The following is a 24200-nucleotide window of genomic DNA, read 5'->3' on the forward strand; positions in this document are numbered from 1 at the left end:
GTAACATGAGAACATGATAAACAATAGACTACCAGGATTATAAACAAACAGGACAGGGATCTAGGAACTTGGATCCTTCTCCTACCTAGGACATTGTCACCATAAACAAGTATACAATGATCTCAAAAAGACAACCATGGGCAACATACACGTGGCACAACCCGATAAGTTACAATTATTTACCACACCGTCCAATCAGAGCTTTGTATCTGTTCTATGGACCGACTTGGGTAAATACATCCCCCTTCCAATGCATCAAGAACACAAATGCACTAAATGCAATACTAAGTAGTACTTGATTAAAATATTAAAATCATTTTTTTATGATACATAATTTGGGTTTCAGGTGTTCTTTGCCTATAAATAATCTGCCAATTTCCAAGACTTAAAAAAAATATTACTGTGATTAGCATATAGTAACTTCAAGTTAAGCTTAAAAGTAGTTTTATTGTATCTTACCGGTCATAAGTATGTCGATCCCACACCCAACTGCCTTCAAAAGCGATAAGCCTGATGCCCCGGCTAAAGACCGAGGCCTCTTTGATTGCTTTGGGAAGAAGGAAGCGAAACATGATGTGCCCATGACTGAGGCAGAGCACAAGCCGACTCTTATGGAAAAGCTCCATCGCTCTGGCAGTAGCAGCTCCAGCTCAGTAAGAACCTTGTTATTCACTTTTGTATCAATACACTTCATTTACGTACCATGGCAATTGACCGGGTCTGGGATGGGTTTTGCAAGTCCCAGACTCGTTCAAACATGATCTGGATCCATCGGGTCCAACATCCCATGATCTAGACTCGATGGATTTTGGTCTCATGTGAGCACATTTCAAAATGTTATCTTTTCCGTATTAGAATACCATGATCCGCCTCAATAGTATTGAGGCTGATAGTCTAGCTCGGTGGAGTTTAAGACTCGTTATCATCCCTAACTACAATTAGAGGCGTTCTTATATAATGATCTAATGAAGTGTGGTTTTAATGAATATTTAACAGTCCGAGGAGGAGGTAGAAGAAGGTGGCATGAAGATAAGGAGGCGAAAGAAGAAGGGATTGACCGACAAAATCAAGGCGAAGCTGCCTGGTCACAAGAATGAAGGCCCTGATCCTTTTGCCGAGGGTGATCATAACCACCAACATGCTCCAGAGGGAATGCACTACGATGAAAAGAAGGGATTTGTTGAGAAGATCAAAGATAAGATGTCGGGCAATCACAAGGACGAGACAGCTTTTGGTGAGGGTGATTACAAGCATAAACATGCTCCAGAGGAAATGCACTCATCTGATGACAGCAAGGGCTTCCTTGAGGAGATCAAGGATAAAATGCCAGGTAATCACAAGGACGAAACAGTAATCACCCCAGCTTATACAGCAGCTCCGGAACCTGTTGCAGCTCATGCTCCAACTCCGGCCCCACAGTATTGCCAGCCAGGTGGGCATTGTGGAGGAGAACATGGATCAAATGAGTCGCCAGAAAAGAAGGGAATTTTCGACAAGATCAAGGACATGCTTCCTGGTGGGCACAAGGATGGAGATGAAGCCAAGAAGGTTTAATGATTTACTGATTATCGTCGCTTTACTGGCTTATTGTAGCTTAAGCTTTTACATTCCTGTAATTCCCTTTTTTTCATGCATTTTGTAAGTTATGTGTTAGTTTTTCTTTGTTTCATCTTGTAAGCTTTCTTTTTTTAATCCCAGCTTTAGTTTGTCCATCAAATCTTCTTGTAAGAAATTCTTATGACTGCCTTTTCATGCTCTAATGAAAAACTTGGATGCTTGTGTAAGGTGATTTTACACGAAAATTATTATAAAACCACTTAAAATTTACCTAAACAACACTATTATGTACTCAGGTTATAAATAAGTTTAATAAGGTTATTTGGTTAAAAAAAAAAGTGGTTTTACAGTGTAAATCCGTCTTACAGACTAATTGAACACGGAGAGAAAACTATTACTCCCTCCTATTTGGTTTTGGTCTTCCGTATTACCTCGGAAACGATTCACCTCCAAAATCATACAACTCTACATGCATTTATCAGCTAATTTACCTAGTAAAGTCGTGGAGTGGTGCCGTGGTAGTACTGATTCAGCATTACGATGGCTTTCATTATTCCGTTTAGATGGAAAAAACAACTCTGTACTACCAAATTCAGGAAGGCAAAACTGAAAAAGGTCCAAATAGATGCATCAAGAGTTCACAGGATTCATTATACATAAATTTCCAATGTTAATTACACTTACAGTTCTAACCACATTAATAAGTTGTTCAGTATCTACCCTTCTCAGTCAGCTACCAGCATTACTGCTGATCTAACTACATTAAACCCTTTCTCAACACAAAATAATCGGGTAAGACTTCAAAACCTTCTCAATCTACTACAGATTAGATAATGTTTCTACGACGTGGGGCTAAGCATTGATTCAATTATAGATACAAGAACGAACCAAATTCACAGACTTACCAAGACGGTTGCCATCTAAAGTGACCGGGCATCTGATATGTGTATAGAACTTGGACTTCACTAGCTTCCCTAAGATGTATGCTTTTGACCTCACTGTAAATGTCAAATTCAAGCCCACGCTTCTTACTTTTTCCGGGTGAATGTTACCCAGTTTCGCATCTGATATGAATGACATTCCACCATAGAGAGGGACTTGGTGACAATGAACCAGTGTGGTTATATTTGAATGGCTTTTCCTTTTTTGGTAAAACTTCTTCATCTACAACATTTCATATGATTGAAAGTTTAATTAGATGGCAGGTGAAATACTGAAGGAGAAATAATAAATTTCGACATTTCTATTAAAGCCAACACTAGGTATTCTCTAGTTCTAGATTATGACGGAATAAAACAAAATGATTCCCTAAACTAGTTGTGCTTGTTTTTTATTTCGAATTGCAGACATTTGGACCTGGATTTGAGGTTTTGGGAATTCGGCAACTTGTAATATATATACATTATAAAACTCGGATTTCGTTAGAAGTGTCCAAGTGTCCTACCAATGTCGGACACAGGACTAAGGCAGCAACGACGCCTTTTAAACGGTCAATGATGTACATTTTTGGTCAGCAACTATCACAACTCTTAGATGTACTAAGGCAGAGTTAGTTCCTGCAACTATCATGAACATTACCATAGTCCATAGGACAAAAAATTGCCTTAAAATGTCTTAAAAACAGAGAATCTCAGCCTTAAGTCACATGTGCAACATCATGAATCAAGGATTAGCGCCTTAACAGACACAAGTTGAATGTTCCGGGGTTCCTCGACATTGTAAACTCGTAAAGCCAAAAAAATTGTTCCCTATGCACCTTATTTGTTCTGTCAAAAATAGAATAGCTAACTTCTAATGATATCAAAAACATTGTTCTGTGTCCACTGTCACCAAAAAACGATACGTAAAACTTATCAAACTCCAGTAGCTATGAAGAGATTAAGAGTCTACATACCTGTCCAGATGCAACTTTAAGGTTATAGTGGTACAACTCAAGGGGAGTAGAAGTGACATGTACTCCAAAAAATGTAGCAGGGTTCTTGTAGGTAATCTTGACTGTCGAATTAAGGGACAACATATCAGTTGGAACTCCTGTGCCATCCATTCCTGCTTGTATAGTGAATTCCGAAAACACCATATGCTGCATTTTCAAGGACATTTATCAACTTAACATATTGTCACCCCAAACTATAGGATAATGTCGTCTTACAGTATGAAACGGCCTTTTTACCCGTTAAACACTCATTTGTTATTATCAATAACCAAGTATTTTTATATATAAAAGGACCGCTTCATACTGAAAGATGTCCTACACAATAATTATTTTATTGTCTAAATATTGTATTCATTTCTATGTTCTTAAAATATTAGAATTAACAGAAGAACATTCTCCCAGGTTTAATTAACCCAATAAACAAATCAACTATCTTTGACCATGAGGTCAAACTGTCCATGAAAGATAAACCCATGTGACAGGGATCAGGATTCTTTGTCAGCATGCCCATTAATCAAAATCACTTTTCTTTGTACCCATCTTCTGGTTTTAAATAACTTCTGAAAAGGGATATGGTTTTAAACAAAAGGTTTGTCCACAGAATCTCTACATTGAATCAACCATGACCTTATCTGTTCATCACCAATTTGAAATAAATAAATCCCGGGTACCCAATATGAAACTAGTTTGACGCTGAGACATCCAAAGATGATCTCGGTTACCCAATGTGAAACTATGCTTGAAGCTAAGGTGCCCAATGATCTCGGTTACCCAATGTGAAATACACAAAGAAGAACTCGGGCACCCAATGTGAAACTATGTTTGAGGCTGAGATACCCAAAGAAGAAGATAATGTGAAACTATGTTTGAAGCCGAATTACCAAAGAAGACGTAACTGAGTCTGAGTCTGAGATAACCAAACGGCGTTCATACTGAAAATTTACCAATCAGTTAAACGAACAAGTTATAAATTCCGAAAGGGGGTGTATGGATATCGAAAAAGCGGTGTGAATAACCTGTCCTTAATGAGGCTTATTCTCAGCAAAGATTTCGTGTACAAAATGCTAATATTTTACTTCAATAGGCTAATCTGATTAAATTAATTCGATTCACAACTCCAAAATTGAATTAATTTGTTAAATCACACTACAAAGTTTCATACTTGGTTAACAACAATCCAATTTCCCAACAAATTTGACACTCAAATTAACTAATTCCTACAAAAACAGACCCAAAAATCCGATAATAAATTGAGCACACAATGTCAAAGGCTAGTCAAATTGCAAAGCTGAATCAGTCAATTATAGTCAAATGCAAGTACAATTACAATCAAAGAGTGCTGAACAAGGTGGACTGCCAAGAGGGACAAGAGCTACTGTCCATCCATAAATAAACAATCAAAAATCGCTACTTTTAGTTAAAATTTTCGATTTCTTTCCGAGTTAATCTACTACATTCAACTCATTAAGTCACATTATCGACTGGACAAAATATCATCAAATCCTAACTCCGCCACTAAAAAACCGATAAATGTAGTACAAGAATACAACTAACCTTGACAAGAATGATAGGTTGAAAAGACTTACTAGCACCCCACAAAATCAAAGAAAAGAGTCCAAACAACCCCACAAAACACACCAAAAAACACCCCACATAAAACCTCATAGTGGGCCCACCATCTCCACCATCACCATCACCATCACCATCATCGTCACCATCATTATCACCCTCCTCTAACCCATCAACATGACCCGAATACTCGAGTCTTCGCCCATGGATTCTCCGCCACCCGGACCCACGTGAGAAACGTGAGGTGGAAGACTCACGTGAGTGGTGGACAGGTGAACAGTGGTAGTGGAAATGTCGGGTTGGTGAGCCCATTGGGCTTGACCCGTATGACATTTTGTCTACGTCGTGTTGAGATGGGCTTTCCACGTAGTATACCGCGCCGGACCCGGAGCCCCGGCGCGGTGGTGAGCGTGGTGGTGTTGTTGCTGCGAGACTGGTTAAGTCTGAGTCCGTCTTAGTGTGCATTGTATTAATTTTTAAGAGTAAGTTTCCGAAGAGACGGTTTTTATTATGAGGATGAATTAAGGATGGTGAATTTTGTGAAGAATGGGATGAATTTTTGGGAGTTTTTTTTTTGTTTTTGGGTGTTTTGTAGGGGTTTTGGGGAAATGTTTGAGAGGGGTTTTAAAAACTTTGAAGGTTTTAATGAGGTGGGGTTGGTTTGTGGGGGATGTAGTGTTGAGTACACTTTTGAGCTTTCCTAGGAATAGGATGTTGTCATTGAGGAGGATCCATCATTGGAGTTTTCGACCATTCATGGAAATGGTAATTGGACCTGTAAAACTGACCAATTTAAATAATTTGATTTGTATATGATTCGACAATGAACTAAGGACATCAAGTTGATATGAAATAAGGACCCAAATTTGAGCTTATCGAATATTTGTTAGATCATTCCCAAGGAAAAGGTCGACTTAATCGGGTCAATTAGAATTTTACTCTTAATCACTCCTTATTAACTTGACCCATGTTCACCCTCCCAAGCAAAAGGTCACGACCTGGGTCAATTAATCCAATTATTTTCCACTTTCTAACATTTCCAATCATTTTCTACACTCTACCCCACTAAAACCTCTATCTTGTTGTGAAATAATGAGAAGAAAGAATAGTAGAGAGAATGAAAAGAGAGACAGAACTGTATTCTTATTCCATTATGAAGGGTATATATATACAATACAATGGGGGAAAGGTTTCCATAAGACAATATATTCTAGAGTATTCAAAGATATGGACATCCATATAATAATATTTCATAACACTCCCCCTTGGATGTTCATTACTGAAGAAGAAGCCTCGTTAAAAACCTTACTAGAAAAACCCTATGGGAAAAACACTAGAAAGGAAAAGAGTACAATAATCTTCAATAAACACGCATAATAATAGCTGCCTCGTTAAAACCTTTCCATGGAAAACCCAGTGGGACAAAACCATGGATAAGGAAAAAGAGTACAACACGTGTTTACTCCCCCTGATGATTACATAACTTGATGTATCTTAAAATGATCCATGTTTTGACATTGCTTCTTGATGATCGTTGAAGTAGTACCCATTGTGGTTGATAAACTTGAATCTTCGATCAATAGAAATTCATGACAGCTTCGATATCATATTCTTTGAGAACTCACAATCTGGATATAATCATTTTATAATAACTCTTGGATTTTCATTTCAAAATAATACTTCCGCAATAGTGATATAGTTTCTCTTCAATAAACGACATAACATTATATGTCTAAAACAATTGTCATCTTAATCAATCATGATGATCATGACTATACTATAGCATAATAATGCGTTTACAATGCTACCTCGTTAAAAACCTTGCTAGGAAAAACCCGTTGGGACAAAAAACCTAGTCGAAGGGAAAAAGAGTGTAGCCATCATTCCTTAATCCTTCTCTTAAGGAGAACCAATCCAATAATTATTGAATAAATCATCCAATACCTTTGAGCGGTTTTCTTTGCTAAACCATATATGTATGTGTTAAAAATAAAATGCAATGATGAACTAACTCTCTATATGCACATGATGACTCAAAATGCAAACTGTACAGTTTTCTTTTCCAATATTCATAATTTGGATTGACTTCAGGTCATTAACTGGATTTCTAGTCCATGAGCTCATTTATAATCATTGATTATATGTCGACAACCAAAATGGACTTAATTAAATTTACGATCCCCATTATAAAGTCCATAAAATATCGCGCGCAAATGTATGTAGGTTCCATAAATATATCAATATAATTTCATCACTTCTTGATGATATCAGTACAGTTAAATGATATCTGGATCTGAATATGTATGTGGTACCATTATATTCATTTAAGCCATCTATTATCCTTCAGATATCGTGTCACTTCAGGGACACTTCAAATATAGCAATTACACATCATACCAACTGCTTGAACTTGCTATTTCACATTCATTGGAACCGTCAATTCATCTTGACTTTTTATTATAATACACTTCAAGTGTATATACTTGTATTAATCTGGTAAAAGATATGGTTATATCAAATTCAAAAACCTCTACTCAATGAATTTAATGTATAACATGCTCTGAACTTCTGGTTCAGTAAGGGATCATATTTGTTTTTACCAGCTTTAATTCACTTTTCTCCCCCTAAGATGGTAAAAACTATAACCAATGTATAGTCTAAATATTTATCATAACCACCTTAGATCTCAATTTCTCATATCATCGATGAGAATTTATATGGGCATATTTGTACTATAATGAGATATTTCGGAAGAAATGTGTAATGCGATTGGATTTTAAATGTCTTTGATTTACAATGCCCAATTTAAGAAATCAACGATTTTATATAAAAATCTGAATGTGATTTTTAATCACGGGAACTACTCAGAAAAATCATTATGTGATTACACTCAATATAATGTCAATCCATACACGAACATTTAAGTTCTTTATTCAATATCGAGTAGTGTTTAGATCTCCAACATCATACATACTCAATCTCAGTGTAGTGTCTTGCCTTTAATAAAATTTTTACACGAGAGAATTTCAGCACTTATCTTTTCTTGAAGATAAACTCAAGCTTTATCAAAACGGGTATAGTAAGAACCCGGATGGCTTTAATTTGTCACATCTGAATCATTTCATGTCAACTTTCTTAGTTTGCCAAAAATACACGGCAATCTTTAATAAGAATTGGATGTATCTCAATAATTTAACTTATCACATGCCATATTTTTGTTGACTATATTCATCACGCTAATCTTATGGTTAGTAATACTTTATCCAACCGGATAAATGATGTGACATATGACACAATATGTGTCTCATATATGTAGGCCAGACTCGTCAATATTCCAATAAGGAATATATTCCTCTTTGAGTATTTTCATATGACCTTTCATGAAATATTCACTTTCATGAGATATTTTCATTTCTTTCAATGAACAAATTTGGCTCAATAAGGCCACATCATTAAGCTCAATTAAGGCTTCTTTACTTGGCTCATCAAATGCCATATTATTAGGCTCAATTAAGGCCGCAATGTTAGGCTTATCATAACGCCATATTCTTGATCTGTGTTACAAACAGAGTCTTTATGAGATGTCACATTCAACTTCAAAGAATGGATCAAATTTCATATCTCATCATACTGTTCAACTTCAGGTGAACAAGAATCAAGTCGCAAATAATAAATTTGCCTTTCATAAAGACCGCTTTAAACTCAACAGCGGTTCATATTCTCATAGTCGTGGACTTATGGCCACTTATACAATATGAAAATATTGTACTGATGAGACAGTGTTAAATTATACACACCTTTAAAACTTTAAACTTCATGTCAAAGTCAGAATATGGACATATCTCTCATCTTTGTAAAATAAATCTTTTGGAATTTCAAATCCAAAATTATTTGATATGTCCTTTTTCAAAACTTAAGCTCACATATAAAATTATAGACCAATAATATACGCACATTTGTGGCAATAATTATACGCACCATTATAAATAAGAGATATAATCTATATTTAACAAGATTCAACATACTTAATCATACACCATACAAAATAAAGTAAAACTGACCTTCAAATTATTTCATACCTCGCAAACAGAATATGATGATACTTGATCAAATATGAATTATGGTCATAATTATTACTGTGTATGGTGTCAAAGTTATAAGATGCATACTTTACATATTACAGGCATATTGAGAAATCCATCATCATTAAATTGGTATTCTAATCTTATATTATAAACGAGAAGAAAACATACTTATCAAAAGCTATTAGGCGTTAATCCTTTTGTCTTAATTTGTAGATCATAAGAGCATATATTAGTTGTTAACAAAGATCAACAAATTATCTTCGACATGACGATAATTTTTTTTTTTTTTTTACGAGATAATAATAAGTATCATAGCATTTGGTATATGCCTAATTTATTTTTCTTTCCTTCGTATTAGGTTTACAGCTGATAATTATGTCGTAGATAGTTAAGACATAACTTTGATCTTTGTCATAAAACTCGGAAAATAATAAATTGGATAACAGAAACGTACCTGAATCAGCTAAAGATAATATAATAAGATCTGATATGAACCTCCTGAATATCAGATCTGAATAAAGCTAAATAATAGAATAAGATATGATATGAACCTCCTGATTATCAGATCTTTAATAGATGAACAAATTAATATTCTAAATCCCTTTTTACTCAGATGGTTAAGATTCGTGCTGATAACGTGTTGTGAAATAATGAGAAGAAAGAATAGTAGAGAGAATGAAAAGAGAGACAGAACTGTATTCTTATTCCATTATGAAGGGTATATATATACAATACAATGGGGGAAAGGTTTCCATAAGACAATATATTCTAGAGTATTCAAAGATATGGACATCCATATAATAATATTTCATAACATATCTTACTTTTTTCAATTATTATTTACTAACTAATTATACACAAGTTTTTATTGTAATTTTAAAAAAATAAAAGTACTCCAATATATTAAACATTAATTTAATGACGTACACTTCGGAAAAAAATTATTAAATAACAAAGTTAAAATTTAATAATCGAAAAGCCGATTTCATTGACAATAAAAAAACCGCATACATAATTAAAAAAGCCGCATACATAATTTGAGCAATTAAAAAAAGCCGCATACATTAAAAAAACCGTATACATAATTAAAAAAACCGCATACATAATTAAAAAAGCCGCTTACATTAAAAAAACCGCATACTCTTTGTACTTTTAATGTTAATATATTAGTTTTCTTTTTTTTATTGGATTTTAAATATTGTAACCAATTACAATTTGACACATGTAAGGTCAATTCTTGGGTCAATTTGAGCAAGTGAAGGTCACCAATTGACCTCTTCTCACCTTTTTCAATCCTTGGGTCATCCTAATCTTTTGCTTAAATGTGAATTAAGGTGACCTTTCACCAATTGATCCCCCGAATTGACCTTGCTTGGGAGTGGTCTTATTGAAAATTGATCGTTAATTCATTATCACTAAGGTTGATATTATCAGCACCAATTCTCATTTGTGACGGCGATATCCGTCACAAATTTGTGACGGATACCATTTACTCTCACAAAATATCAATGAGAGGTGAGTGGGGAAGCACATGTGGGGTGCCCCACCTTGTCCCCTCTCCCTTTTTGTGAGAGGTCACAAGTTTGTGACGGGATTAGCCCGTCACAAGCAAGACGCTTTATATTATCAGTCAGGCGCATTAAAATCTTAAGATTTATCACATCAGTTTTTCATTAACTTTTATTATTTTTTTTATTGCTCAAACTCACCTCAGAATTCATAGACTCACCTCAGATTCTACTTTTCCATTTCACTTCTTTTTTTACAAACTTAAAAAAAAAATGACACATGAGATCCATTCATTAGATAATTTTCTTTGAATGTGGGGTCAAGACTCACCCAAAGTCTTAAGTTGAGTCTTAAATTTCCAAGACTCAACTTAAGACTTTGTTAAGACTTTTATAGATTATTGGTAGTCTTGAGAGAATTTTGTCTTAAGAGTTACCAAAGTCTTGTCTCAAGACTACCAATAATCTTACCCTAATAACTCGTTTGTTAAGTCTAAATTGATTATGAGTTTTCCGGTAAGTTTTCCGAAGGACGACAATTTCCGAGTTAGGTTAAAAATGGGTTAAATATTATTCTACTTGTATATTTGTGATTTAAGACTAATTCGTCTCATTGTAGATGGATAGTGACCCTCTCACAAAATGCAAGTAGAAAGGCAAATGGGGGTATCCATTTCCCACCCACTTGCACTATCCACTCTTATTTTATGAAAGGAACGCTATCCTCTATAACTTTAGACGGATCGTGTCCGTCTAATGTGAGATTTTATGATTTAAGACATGACTTTTACTAATTTTTAGACATTTTTCACTTTTTCTTTTGTTCATCTATTATAACTTTGTATATTTTAAGTTTAAAAATGAATATTGTCGTTTTAAATAATAATTTATATGAGTTTTGTAATGAATAAGATGTTTTTGAGGAGGAGGATATGAGATTGGACTATTGGAGTTTTGGGCCATGGATTGTGAAACGGAATTACTTTTTCATGGTATTGAGTTTTTAAAGATGAATTAAAACAATTTTTAAAGGGAAGAAGAATGAATAGATTGTGAAACAGAATTACTTTTTTCATATACGAACTTTATTATTTTACATAATTTTTTTTATTAACTTTGCATAACATACCCTTTTCCTAAATCTAGACATATTAAAGCTTATACATTACTTTTTAGGCAAATTTAACAAAAATAACCCAATGTTTGTCAAGTATTCTGAAAATAACTCAACCTTTTGATTTTAGCAAGAATAATCCAACATTTGATTTTATGTTACAAAAACATCCCAACATCTTACTTATATATACCAAAGATGTCTTAGTCTAGTGGTTAAGACGGAGGTATTGTGTGCAATAGGTCTCAGGTTCGAATCCCCCCTCCCCTCTATTGTAATGCGACTATGTGCGCGCTTCGTAAGACCAAAAAAAAAAAATCTTACTTATATACATATTTCCTAAATGATAATTTACTCATATATTAATTAATTCATTAACTTATTGACCATATACTTCCTCCATTCAACTCCACTCTAACTATTTCTATTTTTTACACTATTCACAAATACACATTCAATCTCGATTTTCTCTCAATATATAAGTGAAAATATATTCATGTGGGATCTTGTTTGATTCGCCTTTACGAGTACATTAAAAATATCTAACTTTTATAATTTTTACAAATACGTAGTTAACGATATTTACCGCGTAAAACACGCGTTGGCAAACGTGATAAAGGAAAGTGGTAGAGTGGAGTTGAATGGAGGAAGTATAAAGTAATTATATAAAATTATGAAAAAAAAAATAGAAAATGAAAAAAAAAGTTGAAAAATATTTCTTGTACTCTTCAAAATCCTAAAAGACGTAAATTATATGGTTTTAAAAAATTTTGAATTCCTCAAAATTGTGGGTTTATTAAAAAAATATATATCTCTTATAAGTATTTATAAATTCTACTAATTTAAAATCTATCTTATTTATTTTCAAAAAATTATATATTTGTCTTATTAATGAATTTTTCATTGTTTAATTAAGAAATTTATAATTTTTTCATTTTTTTGGTTATCAATTTTTTTGTATTTATAATCACGAAATAGACTTTAAAGATTTATGAAACTATTTTACAAAATATACTTTCTCAATATTTGGTAAAATTGTGTAGGTGAGATTTTGAGATACTTTTCTGACAAAAATGCAAAGGTTAGATTATTAATGTTTAAGTTAAAAAGTTGGGTTATTTTTGGAAGACTTGTCAAAGGTTGAGTTATTTTTGTTAAATTGGCCTACTTTTTACCCTAAAATCAAATTGTTCTAAAACTTGAATAATGGATTATAATTCTTCAACAAGTGAATTGTAATTGGTTGTTTAGCAATTAATAATGTGTTTGAAATTATTAGGGTTTGTTAATTGTTAATTATTAGTGAAATTAATTGTTTACTTGTGAATCAATTGTTATCAGTGAAGGTGTAGTGGTTTGGGTGGTGGATGGTGGGTGATGCGCAACGGCGACGATGATGGTCAGAGTAGGGGGATGAGGAGTGCGGCAAATGAGGGAGTGCGGGATATGGGGTTGAGTGCAAGGGGAGAGGGTTGTCTGGGCGTGGAGTTTGGCCGACTGGGAACGGTGGTTTCAATGATCAGGTGGACGGCTGGGGATGGGGTGGTGGTGGTCAGTGGTGGTGGGGAGGCTGGGGATGTGTTGTCGGTGGTCTGCCTTGTATTTTTTTTTTTTTATATAAATCATACTTTGTTCTTTTGTAAATTAATAATTGGTTATTTTTGTAGTTTTTTTTACTGGTTGATTTTTTTTTTTTTATTAATTAACTATATTAAATAATATAGTGGTGAGGAGGATGGCCATAGCGAGGTTGGCCGATGACTGGACTGGCCGAAGGCGGTGTTGTTGATTTAGTGGTGAAGGGAGATGACGGAAGAGGGACAAAACTCAGTCGGGGTGGGGGAATGAAAAAATGTCTAGGGTAATATTATTAAAGACAAATGTAAAAGGGTAAAATGCAAATGTGAAAAAACACGACTCGTGAAATTGGTTGAGAAATATTATTTACTAACAAGGTTTATGAAGTTTCGCCATTTCGGGTTTTCTAAAATCGGTCCGAAACAAAGATGCCATGTAACATGTTTTTAATGCATTCTTCGTAGTAGCTTTTTCATGGACAAATTTTACTCTTTCGTGGACATTTTTCCATAAATTGTCCATGCCTTACCCTTATCTAAAGAAAAAACTCTTTTTTCTTTTCTTCTTCTAAAAAATTAATCAAACCCCTGCCACTTGTCCACCGACCACACGACCTCGAGAAAAAGGAACATACATCAGATTTTAATTTTTTTGAACATTTGTGTGTTTTTTCTGAGCTTATTACCTTAAACTTTATTTATTTTTGAGCATATGTATATTTTTTCTGAACTTATTAAAGTTTATAAGTAAATTTTAATTTTTTTTCCCGTCAAAACTCAAATTTAACTAAGCTTAAATGTAATGTTTTTTAGTTTTATTATAATTTTTTGTGATTAATGTTTAAGTGAATGAAATCAAACACTTTATAATAAAACTCGTAATTTTTAAAACAAAACTCAAAAACTTTATTATGATGCTCAAAAACTATACATTTGGTGGTAGTACATCAAATGTATGATCTGCTTATTGACCTTTACCTTTGCCACCATCAGTCCCCTCCCCTGCCACCCCATTTCCATCAATCTAAATTTTCATACACTCTAATTTTATCTATCCTCGCCTATTAGGCCATGTTTTTAGACTTAATTTTAGCTCATTTCAGTTCAGTTCAGTTCAGCTCTTTTCTTCACAAATTAACTCTTATTTCAGTTTAGTTCAATTCAGCTTGAATAAGTTAAGTTCACTTTAACTTCATTAAGTTCAATTCAGTTCAGCTCGAACAATTTAATTTCAGTCCAAGAAAAATAGGGCCTTACTCATTTACAAATCTTAATTCTCAAAATAAGCAATTTAATAGTTCTAATTTTAACTTCATTACTTAGTTATTAACATTTTTATATCAAAGTAGCTAGATGTAAATTAAATTGGGATAGATTTTAACAAAATAACCCAATTTATATTCATATCCCTTTTCAAAAATGGTTCCAAAAACAACCCATGGGTTTAGATTTTAACAAAATAATAACCCAATTTATACTTTCATGCCACAAAAATGATCCAAAAATTTACATTCAGTTCAAATGCTTATATATTCCTCAAAATAATGGCAACATTATAGATTTTGATTTAATCAAGTTTTATAATTATCGTTTAATTTTGTTAGAAATCCTAATCATTATGCCTAGTTTTTATGTTAAACTAAAAAAAAATAATACCCAATTTAAACAAAAACTCGAGGAAATAGAGCTAGAAGACTTTAAAGGGCACAATTGTAAATTTGTATTAAGCCGATTATTACAAGTTTTACTACAACGATTAGAAATAGAATTCACAAAAACCTTTTCTCACGTTATAAGTTCTATAAATATATATTTACCCAAAACATTCTTATTCAATTAATTTCATCTATAACCCACAAAAAAATTACTTACAACAAACACTACTAAACTATAGAGATATGGATGTTGAAGAAGATATTCGATGGGATTTGGAGTTTGATAAAATTAAAGATAAAGACGATTTAAGTTCGATTATGGAGGATATTTGGCTTTTGAGTGATGATATCCTAATCAGTAGGGTACAGGAGTTATTTGATTTTCGAAATCCGTTAAGCGACGAGTTGAACGAGCTTGGGCTTCAAGTTAGGTTTGAAGAAGTGAACGGAGATCACGTGAAGGGTTTGAAGAGAAAGGCGTGTGATAAAGATGAGAAAGAGGAGGATCGAGGTGGTGAATGTTTGAGACGGAAGAGGGTTTGTCGAGATTTGGGTCTCCATCAAAAGAAATCGAATGATGAGAAATTGGAGAAGGCGAAAAGAAAGTTGCGTGAAGGGTATGATTCCTACTCTAAGAATCGAAAGATGTCCAAGGTGCTTAGCTTGAAGGAGGTCGGATCGAAGGGGAAGTTAAAGAATAATGTTGTCACTACAAAGACGACGATGAAAGGAAAGTTGAACAACAAAGGGCAACAATGTACGAACCAAAACAAAGTTTGTAATAAAGATGGTGCAAAGGATGTAATGGTGATTGACGAAAAGAAGAGATTAAACGACTTGTTCAAATTTTCGTATGCTGAGAGGGTGGAGATGGCGAAAGCAAAACTGCAACAAGGTTACAATCGATGTGCGAGTGAAAGGAAAAAGACTTGTGTGATCAGTTTGAAAGACATCCCTAAGCCGGCTTGTGTCAAGAAAGTTAGTGGGTTCAAAGGTCGACATAGTATCCCGGTGTCAAACACGATACATGGTTACTAATGTTTTTGATGAAAGCATGCTGCGGTAGTATTATTATGGTATAGCTACGTTTATCGTCTGTTTGGGAATCGTAATATTCCAGATCGTTGTGTTACAAATTGTAATGCTCCAGAGGGAATGCACTCACCTGGTGAAAACAAGGGCTTCTTGAGAAGATCAAGGGTAAAATCCCGGGTAATCAATCACAAGGACGAAACAGTAACCGCCGGCCCCTGCCTCTGCCTCTGCTCCAGCTCCAACTTATACTGCAGCTCATGCTTCAGCTCCGGCTCCACAGCATTGCCAGCTAGGCAGACATTGTGAAGGAGAACATGTATCCCATGAGTAGCAAGAAAAGAAAGGGATTTTGGACAGATCATGGCCATGCTTCCGGGTGGGCGCATGGATGGAAACGAAGCCAAGAAGGGTTACTCATTTACTAATTATCTTCTCTTTACTGGCTTATGAACGTTTGGAGACCGGTATTTTCATGTCTTATTGTAGTTTAAGCTTTTACATTCCTGTAATTTCTTTTCTTTCATGCTTTTTGTGAGTTCTTTGTTCATCTTGTCAACTTTCTTTTTAAATCACAGCTTTAGTTTGTTCATCGAATCTCTTTCTAAGATCTTTTTTACGAGTATGCCTTTCATGCTCTAACAAAAAGCAGAAATACTCGCGCAAGGTGGCTTTAAGTTTTAACCATGCTAAATCAAGAAATTATAACACCACAACAACCGCGCCTTTTAAACGGGCAATGATATGCATTTGGTCATGAACCTAGACTAAATCAATAAGTTACAACACGACAACAACCACGCCTTTTAAGCAGTGAATGATATGCATTTGGTCATGCTACGACCACAAATCTTAGGTTTACTACAAGTTAGTTCCTGCAACTCCCAAGAACACTACCCTAGCCTCAAAAAATGTCTCAAAAACAGATAATCTCGACTTTAAGTCAGATGTGCAACATCATGAATCAAGCATTGGCGCCTTGGCGGACACAAGTTGGAGGATCCCGAGTCCCTCAACATTGTAATAAACTCGTAAAGCCAAAGAAATTGTTCTGTATGCACAATAGTTGTGCTGTAACAAAAATAGAATAGCTAACTAGTTCTCATGTTATCAGTCATTATTCTATTATGTTCGCCGTCACCAAGATGATTCTGTCACCCAATGTGAAACAAATAAGAAGATCTAAGTTACGAAATGTGAAACTACATTTGAAGCCGATGTAGCAAAGAAGACGTAACTGAGTCTGAGTCTGAGCATGAGATTCGTCAAAATTTAGAATATTCCAATCAGTTAAACAAACAAGTTCTAATTTCGAAAGGAGGTGTATGGATATAGAAAAATGCTAATATTTCACTTCAACATGCCAAATTTGAATTAATTTAGTAAAATGACACTAGAAAGTTTCATACTTGCTAAACAACAATCCAATTTTCTAACAAATTTGACACTCAAATTATGTACAAGTAATTCCTTCAAATCAGACAGAAAAATCCATTTCAAAGGCTAATCAAATTGCAATGCTGAATCAGCCAATCACAGTCAGCTGCAAGTACAATCACAATCAAAGAGTGCTGAAAAGATAAAGTACCAATCACATTCAGAAAAATCCATTTCTAAGGCTAATAAAAAAACCCGAAATGTATAAGATTACAACTAATGAACTAACCTATACGAGAATCATAGATTGAAAAGACTTACTAGCACCCACTAAATCATAGTTCTATATTTTACCAGGTAACATCAAATCCTAACTCCGTCATTAAAAAAAAAAAACGAAAAGCTTAGTACAAGAATACAACTAACCTTAGTGTTGTTGGAAATAGAGGCTTTGAGAGCCTTTTTTCTTAGTTTCCATTTGTCCCACATTGGTGAGGAAGTGGGTGTTTTATGGGTTTATATAACACCCCTTCCCTTACCTTATCACTAGTGGTCATGGGGAGTCTTTTGTAGAGACTTTGCGAGGTGCTTAATTCAGCTCGCACACACGCGCGAGCTCGGCCCGGATTCGTGATTCGGGATTCGGGATTTGGCAATCGCCTGCGGCGGGCTGTGCCTATCTTTTTGGGCCGCGGGTTTTTGTGTGTCTGTCCAGATTCATTCTGGAATGTGTGTTTATACTCAGTCAATTGAGACTGTTAGTGGGGAGAGGAGTGCTCCTGGTCTCACGCCTGCTGACCGAGTTAAGGGGCTTCTGTTTTGGCTCCTTAACAGCTCTCCTTCACTGCTATAAATAGCACTGCTCTTCACTGCTCCAGAACACACAACACACACTTCTCTTCTCTGCTTTCTCTATATATTTCTGGGTTAAGTAAAATCGTTCCAGGTCTTGCAAACTCGAGTGGGCGAGTTTGTGAGGCAGCAGTAGTGTAATCCTTGGGGACTACCGGTCGTCGCTGATCGCCACCACGGTCGCACCGGAGAAATAGTTTTTTAAGGCAGCGGTTCCGCACCGCGTCACTACCTTTCCTCGTTTGGTATCTCTAATTCTGATCTTGCTTTTTTGCTACTGTTTTTTCCGCATTTATTAATTACTGCTTCGGATTTCAGTAATTAGTTCCATCAAGTGTTAAGTTTTAACTATGTACACCCGGAGAGACGGTGTTTATGGGGATGAATTAAGATGGTGGATTTTGTGAAGAATGAGATGGATTTTGGGGAGTTTTTTGTTTTTGGGTGTTTTGGGAGGGTTCTGGGGAAATGTTGTCAAGGTCTCAAGGAGGAGGATGCATCATTGAAATTTTGGACCATGGATGAAAATGGTAATTAGACCCGATTTAAATAGTCCGATTTGATATCTGAAAAAAAGATCCAAAATTAACCTGAAATAAGGATCTGAGTTTGTCTTGACCCGAATGTTTTCTATTGATAATTGGTTGTTATCCTTAAATAACTTGATAATAATCGACATGAGTATGACCCTAACCCAAATTGACCAACCCAAACCGATCCCACCTGAATTTTGTTAAACCCGAACATACCCGTTTGTCAAGTCCAAATTAGTAATGAGTTTTTCAATATGTTTCTCTTAAGACGACAATATCTGTGTTAGGTTAAAAATGGGTTATCAAGTCGGCACAATGTTTTAGCATTTCTCGCGTACTTTGCCTCTATAATTCCACACGTTGGCTATTATCATTAAAGTTGAAAAGTTGGTTTTTATGAAGACTATACAAAAGACACAAATTTTTCAATCTAGACAACCTGTTTCATTGATACAATGGATACTCCTTTTTTTTTTATAGGAGACCAATTGTACAAAAGATGGATTGCTTTAATAAATAAATTTTCTTTTATGAAAATTATCATTTTAATAAAATAATAATTTTTATGTGAGACAATCTCATTACATAAAAAACAGCTTATTTATTAATACTAAGTACATAAACTTCATATAAAAATGACTGTCTTAGGCCATGTTCTTTCTGGCTAGAGCTGAGGTGAACTGAACTGAACTGAATGGAGCTGAGCCGAGCTAAACTAAACTGAATGAAGCCGAGGTGAACTGAACTGAACTGAATGGAGCTGAGCTGAACTGAACTAAGCTGATTGGAGTTGAATTGAACTGAAATAATATTAATATTAATATTAATATTAATATTAATATTATTATTATTATTATTATTATTATTATTTCAAAACATTATGAAAAAGTGTATGTTAAAGAATAAAGTTCGTATATGAAAAAATAATTAGGTATTAATAATAGTAATATTAAAATTAACAATGTTATTAATAATATTATTATTAATTAATATTCATATTCATATTAATAATAATAATAGTAGTAATAATACTCGTATTAATTATATTAATAATAATAATAATATTATTAATAATAATAATAATATTATGAATTATATTAATATGAATATTATTGATTTAACAATAATGAGGATGATTAATTAATAATAAATTAATGATAATAATAATAATAATAATAATAATAATAATAATAATAATGATAATAATAATAACAATAACAATAATAATAAATAATAAATAAATAATAATAAAAATAAAAATAATAAAAATAAAAATAAAAATATAATATTAATAATATTAATAAAAACTATTAAGTTTAAGATTCGCAAAATTGAAATTGGCTTAATTTAGTGGAACTGGACTGAGCTGAATGGAGCTGAACTGATCTAAACCGAACTGAATAGAATTGAGCTGAAAATAAGCCAGAAAGAACCGGACATCATATCATCATATCATATATTATATTAAAACAACAACCGACTACCTCATTGAATGCCACGTGTCAACAACCTATTCATACGCCACGTGTCATTTGCTTGATTTCTAAGACATAAATTAAAAAAAAAAAAAATTTCATGGCAATCACGTAAAATATGTATGTAGGTAGATTTTGGAGTAATTTTCATACTATATCTTAGGGAATATTTTATAACAATCACAATAATTTAAAATAAACATTAAAATATCAAGTAAATATCCCATCATATTAAATTACAAAATAATTTCCTAAACAACTCCCTAAAATCCAGGATCTATTAACAATTTTGAGTAACATTGCCAAAATTTTATAATGAGAATAACAATCACATATTTTGCTCATTTGACTCTGCCAAAATCTCGCCAAAATCAACTTTGTTCAAATTGAGCATGTTTTTAAAATACGGAATTAATTTTATTCTCCGCCAAATTTGCAACAGAAAAGGAAAATATATTTTTGAAACCATATTTGAAATCTTGCTATTTGTGATATTTTTACAATATGATTAATTAATTAATCGTGAACTTAGGTATTAAGAAAATGTTAAAGACTTGCAGATAAGATAGCCAAAGGCGCAAAAGCCATTTGCCTTTATGTTGTTTTATTTTATTGCTAGAGCGAGTAAATCGTGGTTGATATTGATTTATTATTGCCACCGATCAAAGATGCATACTTGACTTCTCATCATTTCACTGTAAGTGTTTCATAGTTGATTGATTTAATTAATTAATATATTTGTTGGCTTTTGTACAACTATCAAAATTTTCTTGCATATTTTTTAATGAGAAGTTCTTTACGCAGTTCATTAGTTTTGAGTTTGATTTTTTTTTTCTTTAGGTTTTGACGTGAAGCCAGTGAGTAAATGCATAGCTTGATTTGTCATCACTTGTGTAAGTATCGATTTCTCATCTCTTATCTATGGGAATCCATTTCAATTCCTCACTCTGTCTCAATTATTGTTTGCCTTTAATTAAAATAATTTTCATAAAAAATAAAAAACGCAAACAATCGATTACCACATTTATTACAAATTGTAGATTGTTGTATATAAATTTATTAAGAGACCTCTCATAGACTTTTGGATGTGCGATGGTATTCTACTCCTGTATTTAGAATTTTTATGTTGGGTTTGATTTAGTTCAATGTGGACTTAAGTTGTTTACAATTCATTATATTGAATTCAATTGTCTTACGTATGGTCTTCGTCATATCGTTCAACTATTCTTCCTATTTTCAACAAAATGTGTTTGATTTCCGACATTCATCGGTGACCAGGCAACTTCAATAGTTTGCGACGATTTATAGAATAAGGCACTTGACATGCTTTGGAAAAATGTCGTAGAGAGGTACGAATTATCACGTTTTTAATGTATTTAATTATTATTAGTGTTAGCTTGGAGATTTCAAGCTAAAACTGTTTAATTATTTGATTGAGATTTTTTTTTTAGTTTGAAATCATTATTGATCCGAGTAACAATGACTTGGAGCTTCACGTAGGTGATTTGGACAACGAGAGTAATGAACTACTGTTATATGTTAAGCATTGTCATTGTGGACTATTTTGTTCGTGTTGTGCTTCTTATGAACACAATAACTCGACTAAGACCAATGTATATACTATCTCATTTATTTTACGATATAAGTCTTATTTAATGAGATTTTTATTATAACTATTGTTTACATGTAGTAATAGGTGAATCCCCAAGTATACGTGATAACTTGCAAACCACGCATCTTATATCAACCACCCTTTTTGTACCATGGTGAAAGATTTGAAGTCTAGAAGACATGGTCTCATACCATAAATAACTCCTTGAGAATTGTTGTTGAAGGGGTTAGAACCTAAGACCATTAAAAATTTACCAAGTTTTAATTATTAGACTTCACCTTTGCGGGAAAAGGTAGTAACTTTGTGATAAGCTTACCATTGCAAAGAAAATCGCAGAAACAAGTAGAGTTGCAATTTTTTTATTGAAATTTATTCTATATTACTCATGTCTAACTCTTACCACTTCTATGTAGCTGAAATATCAAATTTGAGGTCGTACAAGAGATGCCAATTACGATGAGAAGTGCAAGGAAAGGTCAAACTCGGTAGCATTAGCAATTATGAGCAGAGAATTTCTCCACGACGGCTCCTAATGAGTACTTATTTAGTTTCATAAATTAATATTGCTACTATAAGAGACAATAATTTACGACGATGGTGCTAATAAAGTTCTTTTAATGTAACTATGAATGGTTATAATGTTGTCGGTAAGTGTTTTGTTTTTCAAATGGTGCAAGGTAAGTTTTTCGAATGGTTCAAAGTAAGTTTTTCAAATGGGAAGATTATTTTGTCAAATTATGTACACCTTTTCTATATATTTTCCTTTGTATAGTGACAAAAGTATAATAAGGCGAGCTTAAAAGACTAAAAATATATTTATATTGAATATTAATAGCGAATCCAGAAAAATTTCTTTCTGGGGTCCTGATGAATATTTAAAATCTATATAAACATAAAAAATTATAAATTTATTTTTTTAAACCTGAAAATTAGACAAAATACTCAAAAAAAAATTATGTTTCCGGTGTCCTCACAACGCGGAATGTTGTTAGTAGATCCGCCGCTGTTGAATATATAAAGTTTATTTAGTGTGTATGGACGTGAAAGGATTACACTTTCATTGTTTAATTCTTCACAAATATGTCACCAAATGATCATTTTAAAATAAATTAGTCAAATATAAAAAAAATTTACAACTTTATAACATTAATAATAATATAAAAATAAAAAAGTTTTTTCAATAAAATTGAAATTATTAAAAAAAATTTGCTCCAAATCATATACAATATATTAATATAAAATAAATCTTTCTGGTAGTTTAACGAGAAACAAAAAAGGAGGTTGCATTTTAATCTTGGTTATTCCAACTGAAAACTTACGACATCTAATTTCACCATTGTTGAAAGTTAAGGAGTTAATTGCCTCTTTCGAGATTTTAAAAGGAAATCACAATGACTCAAACTCGCCTCACGGCTCACGCACCGCCCACAAAGGGAGAGCAAACTTGGAAACTGGAAAAAGATAAATGAGAGTCGAGTTGTGGACTTGTGGGAGTTATACGTACGTGATTGATGAGTGGTGAATGGTGGGACGTGAGTCGTGACTGGTGGGTGGTGGACATGGATCATGACTAGATGGTTATTGGTGAGTCACGACCCACGTGTGCGTTGGTGTTGTTAGTTGGCCGGTTGTTGTTGTTGGGTAATTATGTGGTATGTTGAAAAAGTTGGAGGAGAGAATCAGATTTGGGTCTCTAAGGAGTTGATTGTTGGAGTATGTAGGTTTAAGGAACAAGAAGGGTTAGGTGCAATTAGAGTTGGCAAATGAGTCAAACGGGTCGGATTCGGGTCCGGTCAATATATCTACCATATAATTTTACACAAGTGACAATACAACACTAACCAATGACGTAGAAATTCACAACGGTTATGGTTGTATTTACCACCATTTTGATACTTCACATTATAAATGCATAGTTGGTATTTCTTAAGATGGGGTTAAATAACACTGTACTTGGATGGATCGAACAAGCTTATTATTAATCCCTATATATTATGCTTTTGTCCTATGTATTTTATTTGATCCGTTTTAAGTTTAAGACGATATATTAGAATTTAGAACCTAAACATTGATATGTCAACGGGGTAGGAAAATAACATGTGTCGCATTGCAATAGTTCCAGTTTGTGCAATAACAATTCGGTAAATAAAGTATGAAGTTTCATACTCCCTTGACTCCGTTTGTCCCGATCATTCATTCGTTTGCCTTTGGTTTGGACACAAATGACAAGAAAAGAGGAGGTGGTCAATTATAAAATAACAAGTTAATCAAATTGAGTGTGGAGTATCAAATTGCTTATCAAAGGCATTCCTAAAATATAA

The 24200-nt window shown here is 33.5% G+C and overlaps 2 protein-coding genes and 1 long non-coding RNA gene across 3 annotated transcripts; 2 read left to right on the forward strand and 1 right to left on the reverse strand.

The window, feature by feature from the left end:
• Positions 1–427: 427 nt before the first annotated feature.
• On the forward strand, positions 428–1683 carry LOC141646375 (uncharacterized). The gene is made up of 2 exons (XM_074454287.1): positions 428–653; positions 997–1683. The coding sequence occupies exons 1-2, from the start codon at positions 471–473 to the stop codon at positions 1552–1554; spliced, it is 741 nt and encodes a 246-aa protein (XP_074310388.1). The 5' UTR covers positions 428–470; the 3' UTR covers positions 1555–1683.
• A 481-nt stretch (positions 1684–2164) lies between these two features.
• On the reverse strand, positions 2165–5736 carry LOC141648246 (uncharacterized). Its single transcript, XM_074456765.1, has 3 exons — positions 5045–5736; positions 3452–3637; positions 2165–2721 (listed from the first exon to the last, which is right to left on the reverse strand). The coding sequence occupies exons 1-3, from the start codon at positions 5522–5524 to the stop codon at positions 2422–2424; spliced, it is 966 nt and encodes a 321-aa protein (XP_074312866.1). The 5' UTR covers positions 5525–5736; the 3' UTR covers positions 2165–2421.
• Positions 5737–21541: 15805 nt separating this feature from the next.
• Positions 21542–22634, forward strand: LOC141646377 (uncharacterized). The gene is made up of 2 exons (XR_012545528.1): positions 21542–21616; positions 22293–22634. It is a non-coding gene; the product is annotated as an uncharacterized LOC141646377 (long non-coding RNA).
• The last annotated feature ends 1566 nt before the right edge of the window (positions 22635–24200 follow it).

The sequence above is a fragment of the Silene latifolia genome, chromosome 3 (assembly GCF_048544455.1).
Source record: "Silene latifolia isolate original U9 population chromosome 3, ASM4854445v1, whole genome shotgun sequence".
NCBI lineage: Eukaryota > Viridiplantae > Streptophyta > Magnoliopsida > Caryophyllales > Caryophyllaceae > Silene > Silene latifolia.